This window comes from Scardinius erythrophthalmus (assembly GCF_964197995.2).
Source record: "Scardinius erythrophthalmus genome assembly, chromosome: 21".
Taxonomy (NCBI): Eukaryota; Metazoa; Chordata; class Actinopteri; order Cypriniformes; family Leuciscidae; genus Scardinius; species Scardinius erythrophthalmus.
Genome location: NC_138241.1, coordinates 403,236 through 415,843, shown reverse-complemented (window position 1 = coordinate 415,843; position 12,608 = coordinate 403,236). Strand labels below are relative to the sequence as shown.

At 42.9% G+C, this 12,608-nt stretch overlaps 1 protein-coding gene across 1 annotated transcript in view; it reads left to right on the top strand.

The window, feature by feature from the left end:
• The first annotated feature begins 435 nt into the window (after positions 1-435).
• Positions 436-12,608, top strand: part of rtn4b (reticulon 4b) — a 66,294-nt gene continuing 54,121 nt past the window's right edge. Inside the window, exons 1-3 of the mRNA XM_081350658.1 lie at positions 436-1,363; positions 6,360-6,425; positions 7,501-8,703. Coding sequence (XP_081206784.1) covers positions 583-1,363; positions 6,360-6,425; positions 7,501-8,703 — 2,050 coding nt within the window. The 5' untranslated portion in view covers positions 436-582. The remainder of the gene's footprint in view (positions 1,364-6,359; positions 6,426-7,500; positions 8,704-12,608) is intronic.

Below are 12,608 nucleotides of genomic sequence, written 5' to 3'. Positions count from 1 at the left end.
AACATGATCTGTGAGATATACATATGTAGCACATGTGGGATACACTTACATTTATATATAGCGCTGTTTACTCAGCACAACATCACCATACATCAACTGCATATAGATAACTTTACAGCTTTTCTTTTCTTTCTTTCTTATTATTTAGCAGCAAACAAATAATACAATACCACAAATAATGAATAATATCAGTGCTGGTTTTAGTCGAATGCTTTGAGAGAGTAAATCAGATTCATTTTAGTTCGTGTGTTTATTGTGGTGTAAAACCCTGATCTAAAGCACAAAGAGAGAGAGCTTGAGAAAATAAGTGAAGGCGGGGCTTAGCACACTTCTGCTTCTCGATTGGTCATTGGTTACATCATTCAACCACGGTGTTTAGTGATTGGACACACGATTGTAGTCCGTGGTAGCCTATCAATAATATTCCGCTTAGTCACTTTCGAGGAGTCTGTTAACTTTCAGCAGTGTCGAGCCTCGGCGTCTTTCTCCTCCTAAAGAAAAGACAGTTTGCGTTTTCTCTGCGGGTTACTGTCTCCTTCCACCTCCAGCCCAACACACTCGCATATCAAGCACAGCTTCCAAATGGAAGAAGCAGACAGAGTTTCATCATCCAGTGCATCTGACGAGGCTCCGCACGATACTGCGACCATGAATGAAGCCGCTGCGGTCAGTGTGTCGGAGGAGGAGAGGACCGAGAAAACTAGTGCTCCACAAACAACTGAGGTAACTAGTGCTTCACAAACAAGTGAGGTAACTAGTTCTCCACAAACAACTGAGGTAACTAGTGCTTCACAAACAACTGAGGTAACTAGTGCTTCACAAACAACTGAGGTAACTAGTACTTCACAGATTACTGAAGAAACTAGTTCTCCACAGCCAGCAGAAGTGATCGTTACTCCAGAGATGGCGAAGGAAAGCGTTACTCCTGTAACGTTAAGTGAAGTTCCAGTGAAGCAGACGAGCACAGAGACAGAAGTAACGTCTACTTCACAGACAGATCCAGTGATCACTGAAGCCGCCGTTACTCCGCCTGTACCAGAAGCCGCCGTTACTAACGCGGAGGACAGCGTTACTCCAGAAACAGCGGAGGTTACTCCACATGTAACTGAAGCCGTTACTCCAGAGACAGCGGAGGTTACTCCACCTGTAACTGAAGCCGTTACTCCAGAGGTAACATCCTCTCGGCAGACAGCGAGCTGTACTGAAGCGACAGAGGAGCGCGTGACTCCGGTGAAGTCCGCGGAAAGTCCCGCACCGGAGATCAGCAGCTCGTGTGCGGCTCACACACACTCTCTCTCATCCGAAGCCCGCGAGGAAGAGGACAAGGAGAAACACCCGCACACTCTTCATCCATCATCATCCAGTGAGTATAACACTGATTTCAGCGCTATTTGTGTTGAGATCGATGGGGTGGCGGGGATTTCTGATGTTGAATTTGTCGTCGGAAAATCAAAGCGATCAGATACACGTGTGTGAGTGAGACTGAAGGAAATGAGCAGATAATCGGCATTATGTGAAATGCTGCAGTGTTGCAGTGATATTTGTTTCCTGCCGTGGAAATGTGGCATGATGAGGCGTTATTGTGTGAGTCGATGCGGCCCAAGCCTTCACGAACAAAGACACGCAGCGCGCCTGATGCTTTCAGGAGATTCATACAAGCCTTTAATATAGATGATATTTGACATTTTATACATGTTTGCATGTGTGTGTTTGTTGTTTTTTAATACATTTAAACGTGTATGTATGTGTGTATACAGCCTACTCTCTCTCTCTCTCTCTATATATATATGTATATATATGTATATGTGTGTGTGTGTATATATGTATATGCCCTCAGTACTGCATATTGTGTATGTCTCCCTCCTCAGTCACACCCAACTCAGCTCTTGCAGTCTGTACTAATGTGCTGAGTTGAATCCGGTGTTTTAGATGAGGAAGATGTCCAAAATGTGCAGTTTTGGGGATATTCCAGAAGAAGCACTGAGCTAGAAGATGTATTAAAGGGATAGTTCACCCAAAAATTTAAATAGTCCAAATTTGCTAAAGAGACTTGACTCTTTATATGGTGACCTATGATGAGCTTCGTTCTGGTGTTACGCAGCACGCTTGAGCTTCAGGAAGAGGCTTGTTCTCAGGCATCAAACAGGTTTGGTTGAGCCTCTGTCTATGTTCACTGATCAATGTTTATATGTGCATAAAGGCCTAAATTCAATCTGTTCATCATATAGAGTGATTGAGTCTTTTCAGGAAATTAGGATTAAACCTCTCAATTCATATAGATTAGTTTTATGATATCGTTATGAATTTTTTGAAACGTCGAAGTGGTAGTTGCGTAGCTGTCAATGGAGGGACACAAAATCTCTCCGATTTCATGAAAACGATCTTTATTTTTGTTTGGAAGATGAACAAAAGTGTTCAGGGTTTGGAACAACATGAGCATGAGTAAATGACAGAATTTTCATTTTAGTAACTGAACTGAATTTTATTAGGTTTAGTGACAACATGTTACAATGTTTACATGGTACAATTTCTGGTAAGCTACGCTTTTTTATTATTTCAATTAAATTCAATTCTTGTGATTTGATTTAAAATTGACTCATTTGGATAAATATTAGGTACACAAGACAGGCGTTAATTTCTCACCTAATGCTGTAAACACACAGAGAGCTCTATCAGCTGGCAGTATTATTTAAGGTAAAAAATAACTCAAATTAAATAATGTTTTTTTTTTTATTATAATAACTTTATTTAATGATATAGGCCTAAGTAAAAATATAATCAATATGTAATATAGTACACATTTAGCAAAATATTCTCTATAGCTCTTTTTTTCTAGCCAACTAACGTGCTATAGCCCATATTATGGTCATTAAATGGCTTTCCTGAGGTAAATGTTATGTGACATAATTGTTCTCCATCTGTTTTATTGACCCCTTTGTTTGATTGATTGGTCGATATTATGTATGAGGAATATACATTTCGGTAAGTTGTACTGTTTCTTTCAAAATTGTTCATTCGTGTTTATTTACTATTAGCTAGAAGAGATGATCGGGTCACGTGCGCTAGGGATCGGTCGCGTCACATTTACAAGCGCCAAAACGGTATTTATTGTTTGAATTTCGTAATAAAATTGGCAGAATCTGAGGGCTGAGATTTTTTTTATATCATAAGTAACCCGCTCTGTCTCGTCTGTCGGTGTCCGTGTCCTCTTTGCTTCGCGATTTTTTTCTGTGCGTGAGAATGCGTGAGAGTAAAAAGTGTCGAATGCGTGAGAGTTGGCAGCTCTGTTTTAAACTCAGTTTTGTTCTCCTGAATTTTCAGTTTCGGCCCAGAATCTTCATTTTGGTGCGTCACTTGTTCATATTGATGAAAATGCATTTCGCTCTGCAAAGAAAAGCGGAGTCATTGATGCCGGTTACAGCGGATCTCAGACCTGGTTTAGGCAAACTCTCCCTGCTTTCCCCGTGGAGCCTGAAGTGTGTGTATGGACTCTTGACCAACAGGAGTTCGCTTGTGTGATGATCCTCTGTTCTGGGCTGTCATCTCTCAGCGTGTGTTATTTAGGACAGCAATAGTCTAAAAAAGGACTGAGACATCTTCATGTGAGTGGAACAATGTTAAGTGAGTGTTGAGTGACGCTGTGCTTCTGTTATCTTATCTGATCCAGAGCTCCAGACCAACCCAAGAGAGCTATGGACACCCAAAACATCACAATATTACTGTTGTACTGAAGCGCAGTTACCAGTAATCTCATTAGTTTGAGTTAATGCAGATGTGAATTATATGAGCAACAGTATCGACGATCCGCGAGTGAACACATCTTCTGTAAGCTCTCGCGGTCTATAGCCGAGCTGGAGGACGGCCCAGATGAGCGCTTCGTTCTCTCCGCCGTCTGATGTCCTCGTACGCAACAGGAACAGCGCTGCAATCATCACAGATAGTCAAACTTGATTACATGCTTGATCAGAAGAGTGTCAGTGTTATTGTTCAGGTGTGGTTGAATAACCTTTGGATTGTGTGACTCTTACAGCAGCTTCTGCACATTATGTAACGCCGCATAGAAAGCTGCTGCTTATTTTATTGTTTATATATTTATAAACTGCAGAATAACCTATGATGCCTCTGGAAAAAGTGCCATTGCTGCCATTGTATTTATAAAAAATTTTAACATAATGAATAGTTTTTAATGTCTACAACAAAAGCGGCTCCTGATTACCACGTGACCCTGGCGTTTGTCACAAACAACAACGAACGCGGACGTTTGTGGCGAACGCACGGAGCCATGTCCACTGAGGTGTGTAAGATACACAGATGGCTAGCATATAAATGTTTAGATAGTGTATGTGTGCAGTGCCGTAAAGCAATTCGTTACATCGTGAGACCTGATATCACGCGATACTTCCTGACGCTGAGGCGGCCCGCCGGCCCGCCGGCCCAAAGTTGCAAGTGTGGTTTTTCTGCTCACAGGCGCTAGGGGGTGCGAGAAGACCACCATTCAACCCAAATAAAGTCATATAACCATTCCAGTGGTTCCGAAGCTGTTCAGTTAGGGTAAATTAAGCTAAAAAACCTGCATAGTTCACCTTTAATGCTTTTTCTTTGAAAAATGTCATCATGCCTTAAAATAGTTTGCATGTAACTCCCTTGCCTCATTTAGTATACGCGGTTCAATGAATATGCAAATGAGCCCCGCCTCCACTCACTCACTCAGCTCAGAGATCCACTGGTTGACGATCACACGTTGATCTGATTGGTTACAAGGTAGTTTGTGACGTCAGAAACACCAGCGATTTCAAACGACTTACACATGGTTTGTCTTAATGCACATTAAAAACACCACATAGACATATAAACACATTATTACATGGCTTGGTTGAATTCCAATGTAGAATGCGGTCTGTTATTTCTTGATAACACACCGCTGCGAAGTATAACCAAGCGGCAACCTCCCCGTCTCTCTCTTGAAACCAACACGGAAGTGAGTTAAACTGCAATTCGTTGACTGGCCGCTTGAGGCTGTTGTCAGAAGTGAGTCAAATCTGCATCTCCCCCATGTTAAAATGACCAACTTTACAGCAGAAAAAAACGTGTTTAAAGCCTGGTGTCTGTATGTGGATTTGGTCTATACAGCTAATTTTGCCCTTCATAACAACTGTGAGGGGGGTGAATTATTTTATAACGCGTCCGTTTAGTTGATTGATATTTAAATTTAAGGGTTTTTAAGAGTGACAGATGGATTGCCGCTGTCAGTGCTAGCCGTTTGTCTGCTGTTACTAGCCGTCACTTCACCTCAGCAAATGTTAGCTGCTGAACTTGCCATCTCTGCAGTGTTTGTGCTTTTTTTCGGGATTATTATTTCATACAATTTAATACTTGGGTAACGTTACAAAGCCCACGTCTTTGGATTCCGTCGTTATCGTTCGAGAGAACAACCAGCGCTGTATTTCAGTTGTTTTCCTCTGTGAACATGCACTAATGGATCATGGATGTCTGACAATTTCGTTGCTTTTTGGGGTTTTCAAATTTAAAACGTCAATAAATGCTCGTTCGTTCTGTTCCCATGGAACAGATGGATTATAATATGCTTATGTAGGTTACCGTCAGATGAAATCATGCGGGCGTCGGCGCTTTCTCCGTCCGTGAATGAGCGCGGATTTTCTAGCGCATTTACTTGCACTTCAAAGGCACTATATCTATGGTTTAACGGTTAAACCATAACCCATTTGAGAGACGGCCAACATCAGAATTTAAAATGGACTGAATAAGCTCTCTACGAACTTGAGCGATGCCGCGCTGACGGACCGTGAAAGAGTGACGGACATGTATGCACATAAATCACTGTCACACACAAACACTCTCGAAGTAATACACAGTCTCACTTGTAGCCATGTCTTTTAACTATTATAATATTTTCGAAGGGCAAAAATAGGAGGCTTTACATCATCAGCTAACTCGATCACGTCGAGCTAGGTGATTTCAGATAGCCAGGCTCCTCAGCTCCACTCACGCCCCCCCGCCTGTTTGCCTATTTTCTGTTATCCGGGAGTGACGCAAGGCCAAGATGGCGACGGCCGGCTCCGGCCACTTTAGGCTTCAAAAATGCTCTTCAGAAACCTACGGGTGACGTCACGGACACTACGTCCATATTTTTTTACAGTCTATGAGTATAACACCGTTGCGAAGTATAACACCGTTGCCATGAAAAACAGAGCGTTGCTATGGACGCGGAACGGACTATTTTCTATAATCTAAAGCTGGACTTTCACCACAGGGGACTTTAAATGATCTCATCTCCTCCTATACATCACTTGCTCTCTGACTCGGGCTTTAGTGAGTGAAACGCCTCTGTTGTTTTCCAGATGATCCCGAACCTCCTCCTGCTCCTGGCGTCACTCCTGCGCTCTTTCAGCCTCAGTTTCCATCAGGTACGTTTCTTCTTTAGTAATGCTTATTTTGTTTTCATCTTTCCATTTGTTTAGTGTTTGCATTAACGGTGACGTTTGACCTGATATAAATTTAACATCATGGAAGTTAACGACTAAGTTGAAAGTCAAAGTGTGACAGACATGCCTGATTTTCACTGATCTGGACTAGGGCTGTCATGATGCCAGTAATCCGTTCCCATACCAGTGAAGTTTTTGATTTTCAGTCCTTTTAAAACCACCACATAAACTTAAATGCCATTAAACATATTCTATCTTTTAACTCAACTTATTTAAAATGCTTGTGTAAATATTAAACAATTCATTTAAATTGAGTTTTCCTTTGAGCCCGTGAGCACTTCCGGGTTCGGTCAGATCTCATCCCTGGGAAAATTATGAAGTTTATAGTGTGTGCGGGAGCAGCTTGTGAATATTAGAACATGTGACTGCACATATATCCGTATGACTTACATGAACTGACATTCATGAGCCAAGGCTTCTCTAAATACCAATAGTAATTGCGGCACCCATGTACCAAATAAAGTCGGTACTGCCGATAGCACAGAAAATAAGATGATAAATAAGATAATTTTCTGTATTTTTTTTTTTTTTAATGAATGGTATACAAACACTGGCACTATTGAAAGCCCTAATGCAGCCTCAGTCTTCACAGAATGTGTGCTGGAACGGGTGAAATGATTGACGTCAGTCTCGATTTGTGCCGTTTTGCTCTGTGTCTGCTTAAGCACTCTCTTCTGACTTTCACAAGCCTCTGAATAGCGAGAAGCTCGGTCTCCTATAAGTCTCCATCAGTTAATCTTTACAGCAAAACTCTGTTAACATCCTCATATATTGCATTTTTTCAGAGCAGATATGTATTAATTGCATGACCACCTGATTTTAGAGAGAAAGGTGGATGCTTTCATTGAAGGACAAACTCTTGGAAATCAAAGTGTGAAGTGTTGTATCTTCAATAGCCATGAGGGGGTTTAGCTTGAAGATTGTGAAATCCTCTCAGGATCGTCCACAGGGCCAGACTCCAGCTAACCGCGGTTCATGTCTCGTTCTCATCCCGCAGACTGCTGGGATTCTCCGTCCGTAGCTTCACAGGCCTCCACTAACCTTACTATGGATTCACTGGGACACAAGGACTCAGCAGGAGTAGACCCGGATGTGCTAAGCCAGTCAGATGACGACTTCATGTTGGAAACGAAGAAGAGTCCCTTTCAGGCGTTTTCCCCTCTGAACGACAGTCTCGGGGAGACGCCGGCCGATAGTCCGTCTCCAGACCTGGTCCAGGATGCGTATGATGGAGAAGAAGCTCACGCGCAGTCAGAGTCAAGAGAAACCAAACAAGAGCTTTCCCTTTCGTATGCTTCCGATGTCAACGTGGCATCCGATGACCGGCTGATGTCTCTCCCAGATATTTTGAAATCTTCTCCGATGAACCCTGAAAAAGTGGACTCTGGCTCATCAGAAGGAAGCCCTGAGTTCAGCCCGGCTCATAGGAGAGTGAACGATTCCCCCAAATCCCCGTTCTCTGCGTCTGCTGACAGTCTGGACTCCAAGATCCTGCTCCTGAAGGAGATGGCCGAGGTCACGGAGGCGAGAGCGGCCGCAGAGAAGGCCAAGCTGGGAAAACACAGCAACTCAGAGCAGAGTTTTGCAGCTTTCGATCTGGTGAAAGAGACGGACGTGCCTCCAAAGAGTGACAGTCTTTTGAATGACAAGGTTGAGGTGTTGAGCCAGACTTCTGTTCAAATGGCGCACAAATTTGATTGTCTGAACTTCCCATTGGGAAAGGCTCAGGAACAGTGGGATTCTGAGAGCCCTTCTGCGGACTCCTTCTCCCCGGTGTTGGACGCGGTGACCCAGAAACCCTCGAGCTTCTCCGCGGAGCAGGAGCACCGAGACGAGGCGTCCGAGCCCGAGCCGTCCTCTGAAGAGTTCGAGTTCATCGAGAGGCCGACGCGAGGAGCTGCCGAGGACTTTCTGGAGATGCAGGATAGCCTGACGTTCATGAAACCGGCATCAGAAGTGGATGAAGACAGATCTCCTGAACTGGCGTCTGTAGCCGAAGAGGAAGATCAGATCTCCTACCATCTTCCCAGCCTGGCGTCAGACAAATCCTCCTCTGGGAGAGGAAAGGCAGGCCTGGAATCTGATTCACAAGAACTTTCCCCAACTCCAGTAAGCCGTCCTCCAGGGGATAAACCTGGATCCGGGAAGAGGAAAGCTGAAGCTGAAGGACTCCCGATGTCAGATCCGAGCGCAGCGGCAGGTAAATCCCTCACGGACCGTCATCAGTGTCATCACATCCCCTTCACTGGACCCTTCATGTACCCGTTGTGTTCTGTCTGTGTGCGGCCATCGTGTGTGTGTTGTCCTCTTCCCCGCATCTCTCATGCATCTCACCCTCGGCACGGCATGATGTTGCATTATGAGTCCGTTTGCATGATCACCTTTCTGTTTGAGTCGCTCACTGTGGAACAACTTGCTTTGATCCCTATTCTGAAAAATATATATTCAGATTTGTAAGATGAAGCACTGAAGACAGCAATGTGCTGAAGCGTTTGCTCCTGTCCATTTGTTTTTAATTCACTTTGCACTTTTTGCACGGTGCAATCCATAAAATAAAATAAAAGTTGTATAGACTGGACTGAGTCCAGCTTCTTGCTCGTTTCCAGATTTGTAAAATGCTCAATCTACCAGTATGTGATTGCCTACTTTCTTGGGATTAGGACTGTTTTCTAGACGAATGTGCATTTGCAGTGTTTGTGCACTGGCTCTTTCAGCTCAGCAGTGATGAAGCAGCGCAGGTCAGAGGTCACAGAGCATCGGGTGTGTACAGAGCGCTGAAGCTGCTCATCAGTCTCTCTGACGTCAGACTGGACTTTATGCCTTGACCCGCAGTGAGAGACTCGGTTACGGTGAAGGAGTTTCCCTTGTGGTAATTCTGAGTGGCTCAATAGCGCGATATGCAATATTGTAGCCTTTTATTTATTTATTTCTATATAAATAAGGGTTAGGTTGTGGTCAGCAGGCACGAAAACAAGGACATTTAACCAATAAAACCGAAACTAAACTGAGCGTTGAAACAGGAAGTGAAGTAAACGGAGAATGACAAAATAAGGGTCCACATAACAGAACATAAACCCGACAATAAGCTCGTTAGGCTGATGTTGTGTTATAACAGTTCGGCTAGTTCCGATCATTGGGTCTGACTGGACGAGAGGCTTTCTTGCATACATCTCTCCAGTATCAGCATTGCTCATCTCCAGCACAGTTACACTGTTACGCTACAGGACTGAGTTATTAAACCGTTCATTCTACGAAAAACTTTGATTCATTCAAAAATTGATGATTTTTTTAAAAAAAAGTAATATTTGTTAAATTAAATTAATAATTAAATTAAATAATTAAAAATGAATAATTCATTAAATAATTAATTATGGAACTTTGAGCTCCGCTTAACGAGGCTCACCAGTAATGCATGAGTAACGCTGAAGCTTCACCTCTCAGAGATTCGATTGCTGATCGATTCAATGCATTTACGAGCGCTGACGCCATTCATGGGAAATGCCCTTAAACGTTAAAAGATACAACAAAGATTTCGCTTTCCTTGGACACTGCAACCCTTTCATGAATGCATGACTTGACCTCAAACACAGGCGCAGGGAATCGCACGCGCTCAGTCGATCTTATTCACTGTCTGTTCATGCTTAAGTGCAAATCTACGGAGCCTCTGTACAAATCACAGTCTTATTATCATTTTTTACTTATTTAACATTCAGTACACCTTCACGAAGTGCATAACAAGGGCATAGCCTTATGAAAATGGAAAAAGCGTTGTTTGCATTCTTCTGTGGTTGGCTTGTCAGTATCTACAATATTGCGGTTATCTCGTTCAGTGCTGATGACTGTGAATCTCGGTTCATACATCAATCGTGTTCAGGAGTGACATGACGTGTGTGTGTGTGTGTGTGTGTGTGTGTGTGTGTGCGTGTGGTGTTGGAGGGAGACCTGTGTTTGAGGGTCAGCTGATTGTGTGTGTGTGTGTCTGTGTAGGAGACTCCTCCTCCTCGTCCAGCTCCACCCCCTTCTCAGCGCTGATATCCCTCAGTCTCACACACACACACACACACACACACACACACAGACCCGCCTCTATAACATCCCACCTCCTCTCAGCGCTGATATCCCTCAGTCTGTCTCACACACACACACACACACTCACACACACACACACTGCAGACATGGACCTGGCGGACCAACAGCCCTCCGGAGACTGGAAACACACGGGTACAACCCTTTCCTCATACTAAACTCTCTGTGGCGCACATGTTGTGGTTGTAAGGCTTGTTGAAGGCGGTCCGGTAGAAGTAAGTCCTGCTGTTGATGTGTACAGACGTGTGGAGCTCGACTGTGGCGATGATGGAGTTACTCCGAGTGTTAAATGGATCCAGATCCTCTAGCTGAAATGAAACGGGCTGTTGTTCCCAACGCAACCTTTGCTCATAGAGGATGAATCAGAGCTCATGCTGATAATCTGGCCAAAGGTTCTGGGTGCGGTGGGGCAAAAGTAGTAGTTGTTTAATGATTTGCTGCTGCATCTTGCAAAATTAGGTGGACTAGAACCAAATTTCCTCTGTCAGTGTGCAAAATGCTTTTTTAAACCTGTCTTAAATAGCAGGAGACGTTGAAACGCTATGACTATGCTACCATGAAGCGTCCCAGTGGTTCAGTAATGGTATCAGACAGTTTAATTACTATATTCATACAGCATGGTTTGTATATGTTGCTCACAGAGGCATTATAGTGTCACGGTCAAGTCATGTGAAGTATGTCTACAGTAGGGATTCGCGAGACTAGTCGATTAAAAGATAGTGCTACTGCTAGTCGACTAGTTGGTTGTTTAAAAAAAAATTGGCACATTTAATGTTTTGCTTTATATTTTTACAAAGGCAATGTTTAAATTACCGTCATGTTAATGTTACATATTGAAATATATTATTTTGAAAAGTGTATATCTGCAGCAAAACAAAATCATTTTATTATTTTCCTCATATTTTGCATGCGTTCGCCATAACCCGCGGCGGGTTCAGGAGACGAGCGCGGTGAGGGAGCGTTTTGAAAGCTTGCGCTAGTATAACAATTAGGCTTGTTTATAGGCTTGTTATACTACCGGCTATGAGGGACAATACGGTAACATTTTATGTCGGATTAAAGGAGAAACATTATGAATGAAACTTGACACTTGAACAGTTGCTATATCAGCATCCATTCCTAACAACAAGAAATAGTGTATATTTGTCCGTACAGGTCAGGCTTTTCTTGCGGTTTGCCGCCCGTCATGTGTATGGATTGATTAATACACAAGAAGCGCGTTCAAACCTATTAACAAACAATACCTTAATCTGCTGACTTGTGTGGACTAACATTTATTTTAGGAAATCCGTTTATAAAAGGTTATTAGGTTTAAACGTATTGGTCCTGTGCTGCTTATTGATTCAGTTCATTTCAATAAACATGTCTATAATGGCTAACTTTGCTTAACCCTCTGGGGTCAGAGGTGAAAGTCATCCAGGTCACTCATCAAATCAATATATTGTTTTAAAATTTGTAAGACTTGTTTTGTGTCAGACTCAGAAAGCTGTATGTGGGGAGGGCGTTAATGATCATGAATATTGATATAGCTGGCAAGACAAAGACCTAGATTTGCTGGATTTAGATGGGTTTAGACTAGTCGACTAGTTGGGTTAAAAATTCTCATTTAAACGGTTAAGTTAGTATGTAGCGCACATCCCGAGTCTATAGTGCTTATACACATGCTTTCATAGCGGCTTTATAGAAAGTCATACTGTGTTTTGCCATAGAGAGAGATAGTGCTGGCGATAATACTAGTGATCTTCTGGGTTTACATCTAGATATGCTGTATTTATAATGTTGTCTCTCACACATATCAGTGCTGCAGCGACTCTAACACACCAGTGAGTGATCAACACAAGTAAGACATGTAAATGTTGGTCGTTTTGTTCTATTTAGAGAGATAAATGTTGTGCTTCTAAGTGATTCTTAAAAATAAGATTTTCTGTCACTGGTGAAAAGTCTGATGCTCAAGTAAACTCTCTGAGAAATGTAGTTAAGGGATTTAGATGATGGTCGGTTTTGTTCTATGCGAGCGCA